The 24,036-nt window shown below is 43.5% G+C and overlaps 1 protein-coding gene across 1 annotated transcript; it reads left to right on the top strand.

Moving 5' to 3' along the window:
• Window positions 1–19,412: 19,412 nt before the first annotated feature.
• On the top strand, window positions 19,413–23,234 carry LOC307131998 (extracellular calcium-sensing receptor-like; the record flags this gene model as incomplete). The annotated part of the gene is made up of 6 exons (XM_079826132.1): window positions 19,413–19,636; window positions 19,775–20,072; window positions 20,228–21,061; window positions 21,238–21,459; window positions 22,052–22,175; window positions 22,339–23,234. 6 exons carry the CDS (start codon window positions 19,413–19,415, stop codon window positions 23,232–23,234), a joined length of 2,598 nt encoding a protein of 865 aa, XP_079682258.1.
• Between the last annotated feature and the right edge of the window lie 802 nt (window positions 23,235–24,036).

Raw genomic sequence — 24,036 nt, 5'->3', positions numbered from 1 at the left:
TTCGACTCAAAAGCAGCCCACTTATCCTCCATGGACAGCAACCTGGAGTTTATTACATCAAACTTCTCATTAAGTTGTTCGTAAGTAGAGTAAGCTGACGAGACAGGCCACTCATAGTATTCAGCAGTTTCTTCTCATCGGTCAGCGGACTGGCTGAAAGGGGTTGGTCGCGTCCATTCAGAGGAGTTGAAGGAGAGCTGAAGGCGAGGCGGCGTCCTGTCATGTTGATCACGCAAAGCAGCAAAAACACAGAAAATGTAAAAAAAAGAGTCCAAAACATGTCTGTTTAAAGCACGTCTTGTACGCATCATGGCCTTGAACTCGCACGTGATTGGACGAGGGCGAGAAGCTCGTCGGGCTCCTCCAATCACATGCGAGGTCATTGTTATGAGTAATATCTCGCGAGACATGCGCGCATACAAATGAGCAAGCGGTGTGCATAAACTCTGTGATATCAACACGGTGTGACACACACACACACACACACACACACACACACACACACACACACACACACACACACACACACACACACACACACACACACACACACACACACAACTTTATTCACTTTCACATAATAATGTTTTTGTAATTTGGTGTTTAGTTTGTTGTATAGTTTGTTTATACTGTTCTGTCTCTGTTTTGTTTCCAGGAACATCTGATGAGTGCTATAATAAAATGACTTCATTATATTTAAAATATGTTTTGATATACATTTTATTTATATTATTAATATTTTATTTACCCATAAACGTGTCTTTAGGAAGCCATAAGTTATAGAGACAATAATAACTTTTGCCATTTAAATGCCACATTAATTTACTGAGGACCCATACAGCCAATGATCATGTGTGAAAACACTTATACATAAATTGATCACTTAGAAATCAAAACTAAGGTTTGAGAAAGAAAGAATATGCATACAACAAAATATATTGTTTCATAGCAGCTTCAGTAACAAGTTCAAAACAAATTCTGCTGTAAACCGGCTCTAACAAGCCAAAATAGTGTCAATATTCAGCTCAAGTGACTTCAGTGTTGATTCAGTTCAACTGAAAATTCCTCAGTTGTGCATATTTGTGTGTAGTTAGATATATGCAAAAACAACATTTTTGGAAGAGTTAAAATAGTTTTGCACAAAGTGTTGCTTTTGCAAGCGATGTCTGATGTTTTGCATGTTGTGTGTTTTGTGTGTAGAGTTACAAGAAATGGAGCCATATTTTCAGAAATTGTGTGTAAGCAATTAGATAAAACTGTAAATGAATCCAGTTTATTTTAGTTCAGGACTCATAGTCCAGGTGTTATGCTGCCTTCACGTGCTATCAGAAATTTCCTAATTCCCACTTTAGAAGTCGTGATTACGAGCTTGTTGCATTCAAGTGCTTTGTTGTCGGAGTGAACAGGAATCATGGTGGACACCAGGTTATTCTTGCCTTATTGGGAAAATCTTATTAAAACCATCATCATTTGTAGTCTCCCATGCACCGACAACCATAAACATTCCACATAGTCCGCTTTCTGCTGATTCTGTAATTTCAGTCAAATGCAGGCTATTTTCGCTGTGTACCAAACATACAATACACTTCATATGATTACTCTTACATGTAAATATGTACTACGTTAATGTCAAGACAAGACGACCAAGCTGTTTTGGAAAAAAAACAATAAAACCACACCTGCCACAGCAGTCTAGTTCTCCCCGCCACCATGTTTAAAGCTTATGACACGCCCATCTCGGGAATTGGGGTATCAAAATTATTTCCGAACTTCCCAGTGGTAAACACGACATCAGAGGGTGTTCATGTGCAATTTTTACCTAGGAAACTCGTATTTACGATAATTCCGATAGCATGTGAAGGCAGCATTAGTAATCTGTGCTTAATCTTTGTTCCAGGCAACAATTTTTTAACTCGCGATTTACTAGATTAGGCCTACTCTTGGCATAATTTAAACCCTGTCCAGGAAACCACCTCTTGAAAATCTGCATTGATAATTCATAAAATGTGGTGTGAGCTCAATTTAAAAGACAATTACAGAAAAACACAATCTGACTTAACTATAAACACACAAACTTGTACTTTTCACATTTATGATTAATAGCCATTTAAAAAATTATTCACAGTGCAGGGTGGAAAAATTAATTTTGGTATGTAAACTGTATGCTTTACTTGATTTATTTGTGTGCTTTGGTTCATTGTCTTGTTGCATCAAATAACCTCTCTTAACTTATCTCTTATAAAGGTTGAAGACATGAACTGCTGTCCTGTATTTTTTTTTTTTTTTTTACATAACATTGGTTATTGCTAATGACATACAGAGTAATTAATCTACACTGTGAGCCCGGACAAGTTGAATCTACTTAAAAAATTGGAGCAAACTGGTTGCCCTAAAAATTTAGTAATGTGAACTAAAACGAGTACATTTAACTTAAATTTAAGTTAACATTTTAACTTAAACTTTAAACTTGTTTTAGTTAAAAAAATTCAGAACCTAGATAAAACTCCCCCTGCTGCTACTCTGATTTGCATATGTGTAGCTCACAGCATGTTCATTTACATGATAAAGCCTCCCCTAGAATTAAGGGGAGGGGGGGTCATGGGGGGACAACTGCCAAGCAAGGCCCACGTCAATTTCCAACAATTTACGGCAGTTTTCGGTGTTGCCTGCAAATTGCCGTGCACAGTCGTAAACCTGAAGTTCCACGGCAATCTACAGTGCCACATACTGACGAAAATCCCACTTTTCATGCAGTGTTTAGAATAGGGGGTCAAATTGCCTTTATTAGTACTGTATTAATGGTAGTTAGGCTTAATTATTGGCTTATTCTGGTTAATAAACTTAAATATCACTGAATAAGTGCCATAATTAATGAGGATTAAACTTTCACTTTAGAATAGGGGGTCAAATTGCCTTTATTAGTACTGTATTAATGGTAGTTAGGCTTAATTATTGGCTTATTCTGGTTAATAAACTTAAATATCACTGAATAAGTGCCATAATTAGATTTAGAAGGCTCACCAGCGCCTCTTCTTCCTGAGGACACTGAGGAAGAATCAGCTCTCCTCGGCTATCCTGGTGAACTTCTATCGCTGCGCAATAGAAAGTGTCACAGGTCGGGGCGGGCCAAACCAGACTGCACCCACCCCTGGAAACCCGGGAACCACCCCGAGGAACGTGTCAAGGACCAGACAGACAAGGGAATAAAATACAGTTTATTTATTAATGTTAAAAGGTCGATGAATTGGATAAGTCCTAATTAAAATCTTCTTCTTGCCACCAGGACAGTTCAAGAGTCTACCGACCTCCCGGGACGGGAGGGGAGGGACGTTCGTGGCGGACCGGAGGCTCGTCGGAGGGGAATCGGGGGGAATCCCCGCGCCGTCCAGGTAGGTCACAGGGTAAGTATTCCTCTACGGGACTCAAGAGGGGAGGCCGTGGTCAGACGAACCCCATTCAGACTGGAACCAGGTAAGTATGCCGATGCGAGGGCGAAGCGAGTCACTGGGGTTACTCCGGAGGGAGGTACTCAGAGGTGGGGGCAAGCGAGCCACTCTCTTCTTCTTCTGAGCAGGGTAAAGGCTTCCAAATAGGGCGTGTGGGGACCACCAGGCGGGGGGGGACACTTTGAGCGGGGCACTCACGTCAGCTGAACACTGGGACAGACACAGCACAGTTTCGACGGTTCAACAATATGTGAAACTTTTCAACTGATATACCTTCTCTCCTTTCAAACGGGGTCAAGACTTCCAATAGGGGCGTGTGGAGACCACCAGGCGGGGAGGACACTTTGGGCAGAACGCTCCACTTCAGCTGAGCACTGGAACAGTACAGCAAGGTCTCAACGGTTCAACAGTATGTGAAGCTTTTCAACTGATATACCTTCTCTCCTTTTGAACAGGGTAAAGGCTTCCAATAGGGGCGTGTGGAGACCACCAGGCGGGAAGGACACTTTGGGCGGAACACTCGACCACCAGGCGGGGAGGACACTTTGGGCGGAGCACTCCACTTCAGCTGAGCACTGGAACAGTACAGCAAGGTCTCAACGGTTCAACAGTGTGTGAAGCTTTGCAACTGATATACCTTCCCTCCTTTGAACAGGATCAAGGCTTCCAATAAGGGCGTGTGGAGACCACCAGGCGGGGGGGACACTTTGAGCGGGGTGCTCACGTCAGCTGAACACTGGGACAGACACAGCACAGTTTCGACGGTTCAACAATATGAGAAGCTTTTCAACTGATATACCTTCTCTCCTTTCAAACGGGGTCAAGACTTCCAATAGGGGCGTGTGGAGACCACCAGGCGGGGAGGACACTTTGGGCGGAACGCTCCACTTCAGCTGAGCACTGGAACAGTACAGCAAGGTCTCAACGGTTCAACAGTGTGTGAAGCTTTTCAACTGATATACCCTCTCTCCTTTCGAACAGGGTCAAGGCTTCCAATAGGGGCGTGTGGAGACCACCAGGCGGGAAGGACACTTTGGACGGAACACTCGACCACCAGGCGGGGAGGACACTTTGGACGGAACACTCCACTTCCGCTGAGCACTGGAACAGTATAGCAAGGTCTCAACGGTTCAACAGTGTGTGAAGCTTTGCAACTGATATACCTTCCCTCCTTTGAACAGGATCAAGGCTTCCAATAAGGGCGTGTGGAGACCACCAGGCGGGGAGGACACTTAGAGCGGGGCGCTCACGTCGGCTGAACACTGGGATAGGCACAGCACAGTTTCAACGGTTCAACAGTACACGAAGCTTGCAACTGATATACCTTTTCTTCTTCTGAACAGGGTAAAGGCTTCCAATAGGGCGTGTGGAGACCACCAGGCGGGGAGGACACTTAGAGCGGGGCGCTCGCGTCGGCTGAACACTGGGATAGACACAGCACAGTTTCAACGGTTCAACAGTACATGAAGCTTGCAACTGATATACCTTTTCTTCTTCTGAACAGGGTCAAGACTTCCAATAGGGGCGTGTGGAGACCACCAGGCGGGGAGGGCACTTTGAGCGGGACGCTCACTTCGGCTGAGCACTAGAACAGACACAGCACAGTTTCAACAGTACATGATATATGAAGCACTCAGCACTAGCGGGGCCGGGTCTTTTCAAGCCGGAAGTTGGGCAGTTGCTTTATCAAGACCCTTCGTTAGAGACAGCGGGTGGAAGACTGTAGGAGAGGAGTGCACGGCAGACTTCTATTACTTCTCCACACACAAATTTCACTTCACAGCACAAACCGTGTAAATCTTCACTTCAGGCACTGCAATTCCACTCGCACACCGTGCATTCGGGCCAGCACTCACCCACCGGTCTTTTCTCCCACCAGATCGGATCTCGTCCTCGATCAGGGCTTGACTTTGCTCCGGGAAAGCAGAAGAATGATGCAGCGATCACCACATTCGGCAAGGAGAGGACAGAAGTTGGAGACAGATCATTAATTCACTCGGTGTAATAGTTCACTCGTGCCAAACGTTTTCCAAACTCTCCACACCACTTCAGTGTTAGTGCATATAAACAACGGATCAAATACTCATCACTTGCGTCTTTCTCACTACGGACGATATTCCTCAAGTCTTCGCTGCCAAATACTTCACTCCTTCCTTTCCTCTTCCACAACTCCAATCTTCCCCACTCCACAGCCCAGCCTCAATAAAAAGAGCAACCCGCTGACAAACACAGCATCATACGGGAGGAGATCCACACAACAGTCTGTTTTCTCTCTGTTTTTAAAGCCTCATCTCAATAGGTGTCCCTCTCACAGCGTTCTCTATAATTGCCCCACACCTGCTGTCACTCAGGCAATCAGCCCCGCTGCCATGGCAACAGATTCACAGGGCATAGACCGGAGGTTCACTGGAAAATCCTGCAACAGTATTCACCAGGATCTTAGTCCCGTTCGGTTTGTTTTGTCACCCCGTGACAAAAGCATCCTGACCAACTGTGTGGCAGTGTGGTATGGGAGCTGCTCTGTTGCGGAGCGCAAGGCACTGCAGCGGGTGGTGAAAACTGCCCAGCGCATCACAGGGACTCCACTGCCTGCCATCGAGCACATCCAGAGGAAACGCTGTCTGCATCGAGCTCGCAGCATCCTCAAGGACTCCTCTCACCCAGCCCACAGACTGTTTTCTCTCCTGCCCTCCGGCAGGCGTTTCAGAATCCACCGGACCAGGACCAGCAGACTAAAGAACAGTTTTTTCCCCAGAGCTGTCTCTTTATTGAACTCAAACCCCCGTTGATCCACTTCCCTCATAAACTGATAACTCTCCTACCTCACATCTTCCTTCACTTTGTTATTTGCACTACCGACTGTTTATCACAGTAACAACTGTTTACATATGCATCTTGCACTGCCATATCTTAACTGGATTATGCTCATTTGCACTGCCGACTGTATTTATAGTACCAATGTTTACATTTGCATTTTTGCACTGTACTTCTAAATGTAATATGCAACCACTTTCCACTGCACTTTACACTTTTTTTTCTGGATAGCTCTGTCCATAATTTATTGCACTACCCTAATCCACTGCTATTCCTCATATTAGCCTAACATATTATTGTATACCTCTATCTGTAAAATTCTGTTTATAGTAATAGCCATCTGTATATTGTATTCATAGTACATATTCACCTGTAAATTCTGTTTATAGTAATAGCCATCTGTATATTTATTCACTGTACATATTCACCTGTAAATTCAGTTCTGTTTATAGTAATAACGTCTCTCTATTTATACATATTTATACATATTCAGTACATATCCATGTCCTGCACTTACGCATCCATTGTATATCCTGCACTTGCTGCTATTGCACTTCTGGTTAGACCTAAACTGCATTTCGTTGCCTTGTACTTGTACTTGTGTAATGACAATAAAGTTGAATCTAATCTAATCTAATCTAATCTAATAATTAATGAGGATTAAACTTTCACTTTAGAATAGGGGGTCAAATTGTCTTTATTAGTACTGTATTAATGGTAGTTAGGCTTAATTATTGGCTTATTCTGGTTAATAAACTTAAATATCATTCAATAAGTGCAATAATTAATGAGAATAAAACTTTCACTTCAGAATAGGGGCTCAAATTGTCTTTATTACACTATTTTAGCAATTTATAATGGCAAAATCAGCAGTAATTAAACATAATTACTAGCTTATTGTTCAGTTAACTTAACAGAAAATACAGACATATAATTACATAGCTACAGAAAAATAATATATGGCTTATTAAGTTGTAAATAATGTCTAATATGCCCTTACTGTAATGTTAAGTTAATCATTAATAACTTTTGTGTCCATGCTTAACTAATGCATAATTGTGAACAAGCAAATCATTAATTACTAGTTTAACTAATGCAAAATTATGGACCCTTTAAATGTAAAGTTAATCATTAATTACTAGTGTGTTCGTGCTTAACTAATGCTTAGTTGTGCACAAGTTAACCCTTAATTAATGCTTAACTAATGCATTATTCTGGACCCTTAAAATAAAGTGTTACCAAATATGCATTTTACAAAACATGTTAAATTCTAAAACCTCAAGAAAATCAAAGCTAAATATCTGAACAAATTCTGTACCAAATTTTAGGTTGATATCTCAAAAAAAAAAAAAAAGTTTTTTGTGTGCAGTACCAACGTTTTCCACTAGATGACATGTAGACTCTTCGATTTCCATATATGGTTTGAGTGATCTGAACGTTATATTTTCATACTTTTCAAAATATCTATGAAGTAGACATCCTATTGAGAAGTAGTTTGGGCAGTAATGTTAATATTTGATTTGAATTCAATCTCTAAAATGCATATAAAAAAAACATATGGAAAGAGTCAAAACGTGCGTTATAGTATGGTACCGCATCACAAATGACGAATATATCGCTATTTATCTCCTGCTCTGTCATCTCTTTTGAAAATCAGTCACCAAATATGAAAATTAGAGTCTGAAAGCTTTAAAATGTTATATATAGTTGGTCAAGATTACTTTAGGTTTAGACTAAGATAGTATTGTTCTAAATGTATAAAGGCAAGTGTCCTAAGGGCCAATCTTAAAAATTAAAATAAAAATAGTTAAAAGTATTTTTATAAATCGTAAATTCAGATATTTATTCTTTGTAATGTGTGAAAAGTATTGATATTAAAAGTTAATTGTTTGTACCTGATTGTATGTGTTTTTTCATAGTGTGATTTTTGGGGAATTGTAATTTGACCCGGACCATAACGAGTGTAACCAGAAAACGAACAGTGCACGAGGGTTAAATGAGTACACCTACGGTGGCCGAGAGAGCTCAACGCGCTGCAAATGAAGAAAACATGCAAATACAAAAAACACCAGCAAATAAAGAAAACATCTTCATCAGTTTGACAACACATGGGCTGCAGACACTCACAATACATGCAAATACTAAAACGCACTGCAAATACTCACAACACATGTAAATACAAAAACGCGCTGCAAACACTCACAACACATGCAAATAGAGAAACACGCTGCAAAAAGTCCACAACAAATGCAAATACAAAAACGCGCTGCAAATACTCACAACACATGCAAATAGAAAAACGCTGCAAATACTCACAACACATGCAAATAGAGAAACGCGCTGCAAAAAGTCCACAACACATGCAAATACAAAAACGCGCTGAAGATACTCACAACATATGCAAATAGAGAAACGCGCTGCAAAAAGTCCACAACACATGCAAATAGAGAAACGCTGCAAATACTCACAACAAATGCAAATAGAGAAACGCGCTGCAAATACTCACAACACATGCAAATAGAGAAACGCGCTGCAAAAAGTCCACAAAACATACAAATAGAGAAACGCGCTGCAAAAGTCCACAACACATGCAAATACAAAAACGCCGCTGCAAATAGGCCTGCTCATAATGCACATATGATCAGAATGTTAAAATAAACAAAAAAAAACAACTTTCAGGTGCAACCCACTGAAGAGTAAACATTGAACAAGTCACGTCACTTGTTGGTGTTCCCTTATTACACTTTTGTTGTGGTCTATGCCAGTCCCGGCGCCAGGACAAACGATTTGGGGTATTATTTTGTGTTAAAAATATTATTAATAAATTATTAATAATAATTAATATATATTTTTAATGATTTACTTGATTTTATGTCTCAAATCCTAGTCAATTATTCACTGCAGAAAGTGAAACTAAAAACTCAGCGATGAGAGCTCTTCTTCAACATGTTCTGATAACACTATTTAACCTAAATTTATTTCTGAATATATCCCTTGTGGCCCATAGTTAAAAGAAATGAAAACAGATAGGTGTTAAACAAGTTGTTTTTTTTATTAATTTAACTCCAAAAGTAGCCTAATCTAGACTGGGTAAACCAGCCTGATCTGACGGCATTTTGATTTCGCCCTGCAACTCAGTCTGGAAACCTGTACATTAATTTCTACTGCTTCTGTTACACTTTTTTTTTTACCAATCACAGACTGGCTTATCCACCTGGTGCGCTATTGGCAGGTTTAATTTGACATTGCGATGTCCGTTGATCACGCCTCTTGTGGTCTGATTGGTTGAAGGCTATCCAATTGCATACAGAGTCATTTGAATTATGCTCGTTTATCATGCCTCTTGTGCAGTAGAAAATACATAGCAGAGTCCCCAGACCAATGTTCAATCTTAACCCTTAAATGCATACCTCGGGTCTTTAGCGACCCGAGATGTAATTCACTACCCTCCTCCTCATTAATTTTTTTAAGTTAGACATCAACCTTCTTAGTATTCCTCAATCAATCCATTTTAAACAATATAACAAGAAAAAATAAATTAAAGTATAATTAAATGCCTGTTTTTACACTAGTTTTTTGTTAAAATTGTATTGGGTCGCTAACGACCCGAGGTGTGTAAGATTGTACGCATTTTTTTATCTGCACAATAATAAATAAATCTATAATGACGAAATGAGTGTAATTCACCTTTATTCCACAAGGTGGCAATGTCTGATACACAATGATGAAGTGACGTTTCACTCATATTTACCTCAGACAGAAAACGAAACAATAATATATATATAATCTGCAAAACTTGAAATGGCTCAGCGATTTACTGCAGAGACAGTACTGAACGCAATCAAATATTAGTGTCACTGTCACTTGATGATGGATCTGGTAAAGGAAGCTGTCAGTGATCAAAATATTTATTTTGAAGACGTTGAAAATGAGTTTTGAGGATATGCGGGAGATCGCGAATATGAGGGAAATGCTGAATGTACTGGGAAATGAGTTCTGACGAGGACAGTGATGATGGTATAAAACATCTGCTCAAACTGAACCCTTCCAAGCTCCAAAAGGTAACGAAATATGTTTTATTTTATTCTTCTGTAATTGTTACTCAAATATCAGGAGTTTTATATATTATCGCGACAGGTATAGATCTATCCATGTTAGATATAGATCTGGGTTGCTAAAGACCCGAATATGTAAGAATGTTTGGCAAAACAGTCATGCATTTAAGGGTTAAATTGAGCTTGGTCTGGTGATAGCCAGACAAAGCCTAATAATCATCATCATCATCATCATCATCATTCAGATCATCGCAGAAGGGGCTAGATCGCCGGGCCTGGAATGTGTTATTTGCAGCGCATATTTGCATGTGTTGTGAACTTTTTGCAGCGCGTTTCTCTATTTGCATGTGTTGTGAGTATTTGCAGTGTTTGTCTATTTGCATGTGTTGTGAGTATTTGCAGCGTTTCTCTATTTGCATGTGTTGTGGACTTTTGCAGCCCGTTTCTCCATTTGCATGTGTTGTGAGTGTTTGCAGCACATTTTTGTATTTGCATGTGGGGGGTGGGGGGGCGTTTTTTTCGGCGGGGGGGGGGGGGTGGAGACAGTGTCTTCACTTTTATCTTTTTACACATTAATTTCCCACATATAATTGAATGAGGAAAGGAAAAAACAAAAAACCCAGCAACAACAGACTAGCATGTTGACTATTTGAACATTTTGCTCTCCTTTCTTTCTGGCCAGCAAATTTCTCAATGACTCTCTGATTAAAGTCAGTAATCTCAGTAGTGTCATGACGTTTGCATTGTTCAGTTAGATATTTGATGTCTCTTACCCGTTGTTGTCCACAAAACTTCTGTACCGACACTTTGAAATAAAAGACAGGGAAAGCAATAAAGGGCATTGCTAACAACACATTCAGCCAGCCACCTACATTTCTCATAACAAGCACGTGAAGCTCAGAGTATTGCTTCATCCTCTGTCAGTGGCCTGCTGCTGGATTTGTAAATCGCGTTGGTCCGGTTCAGGATCTTCCAACGAACGCCTTGTGAAAGAATTTGGTTCAACTGCTGCCATCTCTACGAAAGTGATCATCATAACAAGGTTTTGGCAGAGTCGGAGTGACTGTGTCGCCCGCGCAATTTCACTTTAGTGGCCAAGAGCGGAAAGTTGAATGACAGGTGACGAGAACCAATCAGATTGGATAAAATAACACGCATCCCATTCTGATTCGCCAGGGACGCAGCGACCTGCGTCCGGAGGAGAATCTTTAAAAACCAATTAGAGACCAGCTTCAGGTCACATGCTGCCCGTATATTTTTGGACTCAGATAGACATCCATTTGTGTCCCTCGCGCATGAAACATATTGAAGAACATATTAGTTAACCAATCAAAGCCAGTTTTTATTAAATGCTGAGGCTCTTACTAACAGCCGGCACGTCGTATGAGTAAACTATTTTATTTTTATTTAATTTTTATATCATTTTTGTATACATGTATATTTCTGGAATTTTGATGGGGGTTGCGCCCCAGCGCCCTCTATTGGCCAGCCGCCACTAGTTGTCAAACTGATGAAGATGTTTTCTTTTTTTGCTAGTGTGTTTTCTATTTGCATGTGTTTTCTTCATTTGCAGCGCGTTGAGCTCTCTCGGCCACCCCCTTTGAAAAGGAACATTTTAAATAATATCTGAATGAACACAAAAACAATTAACAAAATGTTGAAAAGACTAAGTTTTATATAACATCTGTTTAATTTATAACATGAAAGTAAGGTTAATATTATAACTTAGAGAACACAATTTTCAGTTTTACTTAAATTAGGGTGATGCAAAAATGAGTTCACCCCACTGAAAATCTAATTTAACAAGAATTTAAAAAGCAGAAGGTCTGCTCTTTCTTTTGATATATTGCATGCTCAGTTCCCTTTCAGTCGGTCACGTTCGACGTACGTCGGAACTGACCGACGATTTGGGATCTGTTTCCAGAGACCGACCTACTTCGAGTGATTAAAACGAGCCAATGGACATTGGCATGCGGTTCACACATTCCACGCACCGCCCCGCAGCGCGGGTATAAATACGGAAGTGGAATACCGCATCATTGCTTTTTAACTTCGGAGCCGAACGGTTTGCTGTATCAAGCTGTTTCTACGAAAAGTGTTTAGACGAGTCTCGAGGAGGATCGCTCTCTTACCTGGGTGCTGGTGTGACGGTGCGAGTGGCCGCTGCAACATACACTTGTTCCTGTGTTGGTTGGCTGGGCGTTTCCGTTCTTTGAGTGCTCACACGCAGGCTTGCAATCGGACTGCTGTGAGCCGCGGCCATCTCCCTGAGTGCATCAGCACTTCTAAAAGAGCATTTCCTTCTAAAAGAGCAACACGGTTTGACCCTGCGTCTTTTTCAAGATGTCACTCAAACCGTGTGTTTCTGGATGCGGTTGTTTCCTGTCCTCATTTGACGGCCACGATCTCTCTCGCATATAAACATGTGAGATTGCTTTCGTGGGTGATCCATGCTCTCTCAGGAGCGTTGTTCGTCTCACCTTTCTCGTAAGGGCTTGAGCGTTCAGCGCGCCGTGTGCCGTCTCGCAGCGGCTGATAGCGGGGGTTGTCACGGCAACCCAGCGCGTCACTCAGCGCTCTGATGTGTGGTCGAGACTATGAAACCTCAAACGGGGTTGAGTCCCTTCGCTTATTCCCCGATCTAGTTTCTTTTCTGGGGCCCCAGAAAAGGATTACTTTGGCTAATAAGCGTTGGTGGCCTGAGGATTACAGTGGGGCTTCCCCGCCAAGTACATCTCTTCGGGCCCCCACTCCTCTATTGCATCACGAGCGTGCTGAGACTTTGTTTGTGGGTGGTTCATGTTCTCTCATGAGAACATGACCACGTCGGCGCGTTGTTCACCTTGCTCTTTCATAGGGGCTAGATTGTTCAGCGCACCATGTGCCGTCAAGTCTGACGGCCACGCTCATTGTCTCACATGCCTGCTGGTAGCTTACAGATGGGATTGCTGATCCTTTTTTGAAAAAGGGGGATCTAGCGTTTCATTTGGTGCTCTGGCGGAGGACAGATGTCAATTGCTGCATCGGAGAGAGGGCTGTTATGCGCTGGAAATGATAATGCTGAGTTTCCCACTATAATGGTGTGTGCTCATGCTGAATCAGATTCAGCGTTGACAGCAATGCTTTCCGGGGTGGCTGCCCGGATGTGCATTGGAAAAATTTAGCAGCATGGAACTATTTGGTGTCAAAATATGGAACACCAAAAGGGCCATAACCTGTATAAGTCTTTCCCTCTCTCACTGCCCTCTGTCCTGCATGCATGAGGGTAGTCCCGACCCAGGGGTTATGCAGGAACTGCGTGCGGTGATGGACCTCGCTCTCCGGGTGACGAAAGTCACTGCACGCTCCCTGGGTCAGGCGATGTCCACACCAGTGGTCCAGGAAGCTGGGGCTAAACCTGGCAGATATGCGTGAGCCCGATGAAGTTCGGTTCCTCAATGCCCCTGTCTGTCAGGCTGGCCTCTTCGGCGACGCCAACGAGAACTTCGCCCAGTAGTTCTTGGTGGCCCAGAAGCAGACGGAGGTGGCTAAAAAAAAAAAAAAAAAAAATCCTGCCCCGACTACCAGCTGCTGCCTCCACCCAGTCGTCGGCCGCAGCACCTCCATCTGCTTGTCGCCAAGGGTGCCACCCTGCGTCCGCCTCCGCCCCTGCTAAGCCAAGCAGCAGCCTCCACCCAGGCAGCAGGTGGCCGGGCGCAAGGGAGGCGCCCAACCCGTCCAGGGTCCCGCAAGCCTGCTAGCAAGCACAAGGGCAAGTGACCCTGAAACGGGCAGCCCAGCGAGAGAGGAATTGCTCGGGGAGACGGTGTCCGCACCCCTCCTTCCCCCGGAGGAGGACCGGGGGGAGAATATTTTTTGGTTTCGGTCCTGCCGCTGGCTCCCCGGAGTCCAGCGGTACCCACATTCTCAGAGCAGTTTCTTCCCGCCCTGAGAGGGACAGGTTGGCAGTGTGCGACGCCCCCGGGCCTTGCCACTCCTTTCCTCCCCTCTCACCCCTCGCCAGGGGGCAGCAGAGTGGGCACCGAGGACGCCCCCCGGGCCTTCTCACCCACTCTCTGCCCCACCTGGAGTATTCAGGCAACACTCCGGGCCGCCTCCGGGCCTCCCGAGTCGGGTCTGAATACTCCAACTCGCTGCCTCACCCCGGGTACGTCTGTGGTGCCATTGGTCCCGCTAGTTCGGTCTCTGGGGGCCTGGTTAGGTCTCCCCAGGCCGTCTCGCTGGCTCATCCGCACCATCAGACTCGGCTATGCGATTCAATTCGCACGCCGGCCTCCCAAGTACAGGGGCATCCTCTTCACCTCCGTGCGGAGCAGCGATGCCCATGTCTTGCGGTCCGAGATCGATGTCCTGCTGGCGAAGGGCGCGATCGAGCCGGTTCCTCCTGCCGATATGAGGTCGGGGTTCTACAGCCCCTACTTCATTGTACCCAAGAAAGGGGGTGGGTTAAGACCAATCTTGGACCTGCGCATTCTGAATCGGGCCCTGCACAAGCTTCCATTCAAAATGTTAACGCAGAAACACATTTTCCAATGCATCCGTCCCCAAGATTGGTTCGCAGCGATCGACCTGAAGGACGCGTACTTTCATGTCTCTATCCTTCCTCGACACAGACCGTTCCTGCGCTTTGCGTTCGAGGGGAGGGCATATCAGTACAAAGTCTTGCCCTTCGGGCTGTCCCTGTCGCCTCGCGTCTTCACGAAGGTCGTCGAGGCAGCCATTGTTCCGCTCAGAGAACGCGGCGTTCGCTTACTCAACTATCTCGACGACTGGCTCATACTCGCCCAGTCTCGGGAGCAGTTGTGCGAACACAGGGACATGGTGCTCAGTCACCTCAGCCTGTTGGGACTTCGGGTCAACCGAGAGAAGAGCAAACTCTGCCCCGCGCAGAGGATCTCTTATGTCAGTATGGAGCTGGATTTGGTCAACCGGACAGCGCGCCTCACTCCAGAGCGCGTCCGGTCAGTGTTGAACTGCTTGAATACGTTCAAAAGCAGGACAGCGGTCCCACTGAAATTATTTCAGAGGCTCCTGGGACATATGGCATCTGCAGCCGCGGTAACGCCGCTCGGATTGCTTCATATGAGACCGCTTCAACGCTGGTTGCATGACCAAGTCCCGAGATGGGCGTGGCAGAGCGGTCAGTACCGGGTCTTAGTTACTCCTTACTGTCGCCAAACCTTCAGTCCGTGGTCAGACCCCTCGTTTCTCCGGGCCGGAGTGTCCCTAGAACAGGTGTCAAGGCATGCTGTGGTCTTCACGGATGCCTCATCCACGGGCTGGGGGGCCACGTACAACGGGCACGCATTTTCGGGTCTGTGGACGGGGCCCCAACTGCGTTGGCATATCAATTGCCTAGAGTTACTGGCGGTACGTCTTGCCCTGGCCCGGTTCAAGAAACCGGTTCGGGGCAAGCACGTACTGGTCCGTTCGGACAGCACTGCGGCCGCTGCGTACATCAACCGTCAGGGTGGTCTACGCTCCCGTTGCATGCTCCGGCTCGCCCGCCATCTCCTCCTGTGGAGTCAGAAGTTTGTGAGGTCACTTCGTGCCATTCACATCCCAGGTGCGCTGAACCAGACAGCCGACGAGCTCTCTCGCCAGTCGACACCTCCGGGCGAATGGCGACTCCACCCCCGGAGCGTCCAGCTGATATGGGACCACTTCGGAGTTGCACAGGTAGACCTGTTCGCTTCTCCGGATTCGACCCATTGCCAGTGGTACTACTCCCTGACCGGAGGTACCTTAGGCATAGATGCACTGGCGCACAGCTGGCCCCGGGACCTACGCAAGTATGCGTTTCCCCCAGTGAGCCTTCTCGCACAGACTCTGTGCAAGGTCAGGGAGGACGTGGAGCAGGTCCTGTTAGTTGCGCCCTACTGGCCCAACCGGACCTGGTTCCCAGAACTCACACTCCTCGCGACAGCCCCTCCCTGGCCGATCCCCCTGAGGAAGGATCTGCTTTCTCAGGGGCGGGGCACTCTATGGCACCCGCGTCCAGACCTCTGGAAGCTCCATGTCTGGTCCCTGGACGAGACGCGGAGGTTCTAGGTGGCCTACCACAAGCAGTGGTAGACACCATCGCTTCAGCTAGAGCCCCCTCTACGAGGCGCCTCTACTCTCTGAAGTGGAACCTGTTCGTCGAGTGGTGCTCTTCCCGCCGGGAAGACCCCCGAAAGTGTTCGATTAACGTTGTGCTTTCCTTCCTGCAGGATGGGTTGGATCGAAGGCTGTCTCCCTCCACCCTCAAAGTATACGTCGCAGCAATAGCGCCGTATCACGATGCAGTAGACGGTAAATCCTTAGGTAAGCATGACTTAATCGTCAGGTTCCTCAGAGGTGCAAGAAGACTAAATCTGGGTCCACCCCAGAGACTGCCATTTGTTGCACTACCCTGTTAGGTTAGTCCTTATGTGTATTCCACCTCTCCTTCCATTGAAGGATGTGGTTCCGCAGCGTACCATCTCCTGAGACGGGCACGCTTTCCCAGCGTTATCCAATAGTCACGCTGAGTGGGTCTTGCAGGAACAGCAGTGACTGTCCTTCCCTGCCTGGAGCCCTGACTCCCTCTCTAACATAGGAGTGGTCCAGCGAGCTCAGGCAGGACGCTGGAAGGGCCAGCCTCCTGGCGTGTTGGTAGGGATCCCAATTCGTCGGTCAGTTCCGACGTACGTCGAACGTGACCGACTGAAAGGGAACGTCTCGGTTACGTATGTAACCCTCGTTCCCTGAAGGAGGGAATGGAGACGTACGTCCCGTCGCCAGGTGCTGTGCTTCAGCTGAAGGCCAAGTCACTTATCTCGGCTCCTCAGTTGAAAAGCAATGATGCGGTATTCCACTTCCGTAATTATACCCCGCGCTGCGGGGCGGTGCGTGGAATGTGTGAACCGCATGCCAATGTCCATTGGCTCGTTTTAATCACTCGAAGTAGGTCGGTCTCTGGAAACAGATCCCAATTCGTCGGTCAATTCCGACGTACGTCTCCGTTCCCTCCTTCAGGGAACGAGGGTTACATACGTAACCGAGACGATATTCATACAACAAACTATTCTATGGGCCATTACATTTTTGTGAAAATGATAAAAAAGACCCTGGCGGAGGCTGGCAACTTAAAACAAAAAAAAGCTGGCAGTGAAAGAGTTAAACAGTACAGTGCATTGGCTGAGGACACACTTGTTCAACTTAAATGTATGCCAGAAGTGTTTTTTTTATTAAGAGTAGAAAATAAGTATAATATAATAAATATTAGAAGCCTATTATAAAATAGCATTTGAATAAATGTAAATATGATAAAAATACAATTATTTTATTTTTTTAAAAAGTTGAAATAATGGAAATGAAAGCCCTAGCGTAAAGTTTTACCAGGAAGATTCAATGTTATGTCCCTTATCACATTCAGACCTAACCAATCATGTCCTAATTCTCAGAGTATAAAAGATGGTCACTTACACATGTCTGAGTTTGCAGATGCTGACGCCAACATTTACCTCCATCCTCCCCACCACCACCAGGATGGTCCCCGCCTATACCTCCCAGAGGGTCGGCTGCACCCCTACCTTCATCTTCAGGCAGGAAATGCAGAGTCCGTTACCCTCAAGACAAGAGCTACGGACAGGACCTACGCCAAAGAACCTCTAATTATAATACTTGCGGATCAGTTAATAAACTTTACCGCATCTTGGCTACTTTATTGTACTTCATCTGGCCTCCTGAGTCTTTCTGGTAGAAATCGATGTGCACTTAACAAATGCACAGGGGCTATCGATTAACAGCCTCGGATAGTTACAGGTCTGCTTACAGTAGGTCTGTCATTAAAAGTTTATAGGTTTTCGTTAAAAATTGATTTCCCTATGGAGAGAATAAAATACTAGGAAAATAGTTTCAGTTGTGAGTCAACTTTCTGCAGAGTCAATAGCTACAGACCTCCAAACTTTGTGTGGCCTTCAGATTAACTCAAGAACAGTGTGTAGAGAGCTTCATGGAATGGGTTTCCATGGCCGAGCAGCTGCATCCAAGCCTTACCAAGTGCAATGCAAAGCGTTGGATGCAGTGGTGTAAAGCACAACACCACTGGACTCACGAGCAGTGGAGACGTGTTCTCTGGAGTAACGAATCACGATTCTCTGTCTGGCAATCTGATAGACGAATCTGGGCAAATCAGTAGAACAGTACTTGCCTGACTGCATTGCAACAAGTGTACAGTTTGGTGGAGGGGTATTATGGTGTGGGGTTGTTTTTCAGGGGTTGGGCTTGGCCCCTTAGTTCCTGTGAATGGAACTCGTAATGCTTCAGCATACCAAGACATTTTGGACAATTACATGCACCCAACTTTGTGGGAACAGTTTGGGGATGGCCCCTTGCTGTTCCAACATGACTGTGCACCAGTGCACAAAACAAGGTCCATAAAGACATGGTTGAGCGAGTTTGGTGTGGAGGATTTTTACTGGCCTGCACAGAGTCTTGACTCCAACACAATAGAACACCTTTGGGATGAATTAGAGCGGAGATTGCCAGCCAGGCCTTCTCGTCCAACATTAGTGCCTGACCTCACAAATGTGCTTCTAGAAGAATCACCAAAAATTCCCATAAACACACTCCTAAACCTTGCGGAAAGCCTTCCCAGAAGAGTTGAAGCTGTTATGGGTGGGCAAGCTCCATATTAAACCCTACGGATTAAGAATGGGATGTCATTAAAGTTCACGTGCATGTAAAGGCAGGGCTTTTGGGCAATATAGTGTATGTATACAGTGTTTACAGTCCATAGTCAAATAAACACAAGAATAGAAATGAACAAACAAAGAAAATAATAAAGTTATGTGACCACTTTAATTTACCACAATTGCAATAAAGATTACAAACATTGTAATCCTTTTAATCAATGTTTAAAGGTTGTCTCGTGGTTGAATGTGTATCGTGTGCATTATCATTGGTTAAAATAAGTGATTCAACTCACAAGGGCTTGGTACATTAAAGATTGACAGCAGGAGGGGCATATGCTTTTGGTTTGCTTGTTTTCAGGTGAAAAGTTAAGGCCATCCCTCAATCACAGATTATCTATATATGCTGTACCCATTAGATTAATTTGTCTGTGTCAGTTATGGCACGGCTTTATGTAACGTTGCTTACATTTTGGCCTCTGTGTACTGGTGTGCAGATTCAGCATAAAAGCAAGAACAACTGTGTCTTTCAGGGAGATGAGGATACATACACATTTTACCAGGGGGGAGATGTGGTTTTGGGAGGAATTTTTCCTTTGCATTCCAGCCCTATATCGTCATTATTTTCTTTCAGGACCAAGCCTAAGCCAACCAAGTATAAATTGTGTGTCATGATTTCATCATCTGATAGATGTTGTGTAAAACAATATAAATGTTTAGAAATTTTAATAATTTTCTTTGTTGTATTGCAATTATGCAATGCAATAAATACAAGTGTGTGTGTGTGTGAAATCCATTGCAGCTTTACCCCTCGAGCACTGAGGTGGATGCAGACGATGATCTTTGCGGTGAGAGAAATTAACCAGCGGCAAGACCTTTTGCCAAACCTGTCTCTGGGCTACCACATCAGGGACAGCGGTGATGACATACCTGTATCTGTAAAGAGGTCTTTTCTCCTGGTCAATGGACAGCCAGAGAGGGACAGTGGACAAAGCTGTGAAGACACACAAATGCACCCGAGCCCTGTAATCGTGGGAGATGCTGCATCAGGAATATCTATGGCTGTTATGAGAACTCTAGGCTCATTCAAAATACCCTTGGTAAAACATTTAACATTATTCATTATTTAATTTCCTTGTTGGTTATGAAGGCTGTAATGTTGTATTGATTTAATGCTATAATATTGTTTGATAGCTAGATTAATATTACTTAAATTAGACTTTTAATCTTACTGAAATGTGTTTTTATATTTTAGGTGAGCTACTTTGCATCCTGTTCCTGTCTCAGTAACAAGAGAGAGTTTCCAGCATTCATGCGGACAATGCCAAGTGATCTATTTCAGATTAAAGCTTTGGTAAAACTTGTTCATTATTTTCAATGGACATGGGTCGGGGTGATCGGTGTGGATTCAGACTATGCACGATTTGCCATCCAGCTCTTCCTGAAAGAGTCAGAAAGATTTAATATTTGTCCTGCTTATGTCCACTTTTATCCTGTTGTACTTATGCAAGATGCAGTAGAGGAGCTTGTGAACATTTTAAAAGCCTCGTCTGCTACAGTCACAATAAACTTCTCTGGAGAATCAGAACTACATAGTATACTAAAAGAGTGCAGAAGGCAAAATGTTACTCATCTTCAGTGGATTGCCAGTGAGGCCTGGGCCACATCAAAAGTCCTTTGGGAGGATTTTGGTGATCTGTTAAAGGGAACATTGGGGTTTGCCATACGGAGGGCTGATATCCCAAATCTTGGCAGTTACCTCAGTGGAGTAAGTGTTTCTGTTGCTCAGGCGTCCCATTTCCTCTCTGAGTTTTGGGAAGAGACTTTCCGTTGTCGGCTGAATGGGTCCTTAAATACTCATGTACATGGAGAAGGGGCACAGAACTGGCCACCCTGCAATGGCAGTGAGAGTTTGGATGATGTGTACACTCCTTATTCAGATGTGTCACAACTCAGAGTCTCCTACAATGTTTACAAGGCTGTGTATCTCATAGCACATGCACTACATAACATGAGTACATGTGTCTCAGGAAAGGGCCCCTTTCAGAATGGGACATGTGGGAGTCTGTATCAAATTCTCCCATGGCAGGTGTGTGTTACTCACCATTTTACGTTCTCTGCATTTAAAGTGCTTATAAGGAATTATCAAACAGTGTATACATTTTAAAGCAACGGTTAACATAATATCTATGTATCTAAGTATTTTCATCCATGCATTTGAATGTTTCTGCTTTGCATCATCTTTTCTCCCAACGTTCACCTAAGCTCCTGTACTACATGAAACAAACACATTTCACAACATTAGGGGAAGAGGTCAGATTTGATAGCAACGGTGATCCTATTGCATCCTACGATCTGATGAACTGGCAAAGAGGGTCTGAGGGCTCCCTTCAGCTAGTGAGGGTTGGATTCTATGATGCCTCTCTCGAAGACGACAAGGACCTAGTAATAGATGAGTCAGTAATTATGTGGCACAGAGGAGAGAAGGTGTGTGCCATCCCACTCATCACCAGATATTGCTTGTTATTTTTGTTTTGCCTTCAACTATTCCCAATGATTATGGCTGAACTAAATAAAATCCAGTTTTGTAACTTTAAATGGAAATATATATTTGATTTAACTTTGTACAAAAACATTTATACATACAATTTGGGTCACACTTTAGTTTAGGGTCCAATTTTCACTATTAACTATGACTTTTACCTCAATAAACATCTAATTACTGCGTATTAATAGTTTATAAGGTAGTTGTTAAGTATTGGGTTGGATTAAGGGATGTAGAATATGGCCATGCAGAATAAGGCATTAATATGTGCTTTATAAATATGAATTAACAGCCAATATCCTAGTAATATGCATGTTAATAAGCAACTAGTTAATAGTGAAAATTGTACCCTAAACTAAAGTGTTACCAAAATCGGTAACATTTGTGTTATTGTGTAGAGTATAATGTGAATTATCTGGCTACATTTTAGATGTATAAATTGCATATTTCTTTACGCAATGAAAGTATGTGGTGACATGCACTCTCATTGAGTTCAGACTACATTTCTATTGCTTGTTCTGCTGTGATCATTAGGCACCAGAATCATTGTGCAGTCAAAGCTGTCTGCCAGGCTCCAGGAAGGCCAGGCAAAAAGGAAAGCCAGTCTGTTGCTTTGACTGCATACCATGTGCTGAAGGAGAGATCAGTAATCAAACAGGTGTGAAGTTCTTCACAGTTCCTCACTTAATGGAATTTTGAATAAATAATAATACATAAATAAATCAATCAATCAATATACAAAATATAAAAGTCAATCAATCAATAAATGTTAAATATATAAATACATGTTATGCTCCCGCTTTTCATGAATTTTTCCACAGACTCAAATGATTGCCTCACATGTTCAAAGGAAACATGGCCCAACCAAGCCCGTGACAAGTGCATTCCAAAAACATTAGAATTTTTGTCTTTTCATGAGCCCTTGGGAATAATAATATGGGCATTTTCAGCATTTGGGGCCTGTGCAGCATTAGCAGTGCTTGGTGTGTTTATAATGTACAGGACAACACCAGTCATACGAGGAAACAATATGGAGTTAAGTTTCCTTCTCCTCCTGTTCCTCTGCGCATGCTTTCTGATTGGCCTGACATTTATAGGGAAGCCCACTGACTGGTTATGCCGGATTCGCTATCCAGCCTTTGGAATCAGCTTTACTCTCTGTATTTCATGCATCTTGGCAAAAACTGTAGTAGTTTTAATGGCATTCAGGGCCACCCTCCCTGGCAGCAATGTCATGAAATGGTTTGGCCCTGCTAAACAAAGATCAAGTGTAATCTTGTGCACTTTTATGCAAGCAATTATTTGCATCATATGGTTAACAACTAAGCCTCCTGTTGCTGCATATAACACCAAGTTCATGAGTGCAACAATAATTGTTGAATGTGCTGTAGGATCTGAAATTGGATTTTGGTGTGTGCTAGGATATATTGGCCTCCTAGCTTGTTTGTGTTTCTTAATGGCATTTTTGGCCAGAAAACTACCAGATAACTTTAATGAGGCTAAATTTATCACATTCAGCATGCTTATATTTTTTGCTGTGTGGATAACCTTCATTCCAGTTTATGTGAGCTCTCGTGGAAAGTATATGGTTGCTGTCCATGTCTTTGCTATTCTAGCTTCTGCCTTTGGTCTCTTGCTGTGTATATTTGCTCCTAAATGTTATATTGTACTTCTGAAACCTGAGAAAAATGACAAAAAAATTATGATGAAAAAATAAAATTAAAATTAAAAAGGTGCTTAAAATTTTAATAATACAGTACAGTAAATATGCAGTAATAGCCCACATTTTTTCATCAGCAGAAAGGACCTATACAAGTTATCCAGTAAATAAAAGGAGTTTTTTCTTATATCCACTTTGTTTTTGGTATTATTTATATTTGACTTTTGACATTCACTTTCATTTAGACTTATCCTCTATTATCCTCACCAACAAATGCACAGAACACAGAAGGAAGAACATTCAGAAATTCAAAAATGGAGATAAATCCTTTTTACTGTGCACATATTAAACACTGCAAATGTGGACATTTTGTGCTAATAAAAATGTATTTGTATGGTATATAATTGACACTGTAGCTCTGATATACGTACAGTGTATAGTGTACAGGGGGGGGGGCAATTTTTTTAATTTTTATAAAGCATATAGAAACAGAACGGTGAATGAAATTCTAGCTTTAATTCTAGATGGGAAATAATCCTTTTTGACTATTTGCAAACAATATTTGCATTAATTTCCGTCAAATATATTATTAGTCCCGAGATTCTTTCCATTAGTGAATAAATACATAGATCCTAAATTGCTCATCTTGCGCCTCTCTTTGACATGCCAATGATTGCGCATTCAAAAGAAAGAAAGTTCACGCTATACGTAGGAGGAAGTACTGCCCCCGTGTTTACAATGTGCACATGCGAAGACTAATACAAATGCCCTTTAGCAAATTTTACGATTTTAAAGTTGAAAATTGAGTGTTTTGGTAAAGGGCGTTTGTATTAGTCCTCACACGTTTCGCTTGGGGCGG

The sequence above is a fragment of the Gobio gobio genome (assembly GCF_949357685.1).
Source record: "Gobio gobio genome assembly, chromosome: 9".
In the NCBI taxonomy this organism is placed as follows: domain Eukaryota; kingdom Metazoa; phylum Chordata; class Actinopteri; order Cypriniformes; family Gobionidae; genus Gobio; species Gobio gobio.
The sequence above is the reverse complement of the archived record's forward strand: the minus strand, read 5'-3'. Positions and strand labels throughout refer to the sequence as shown.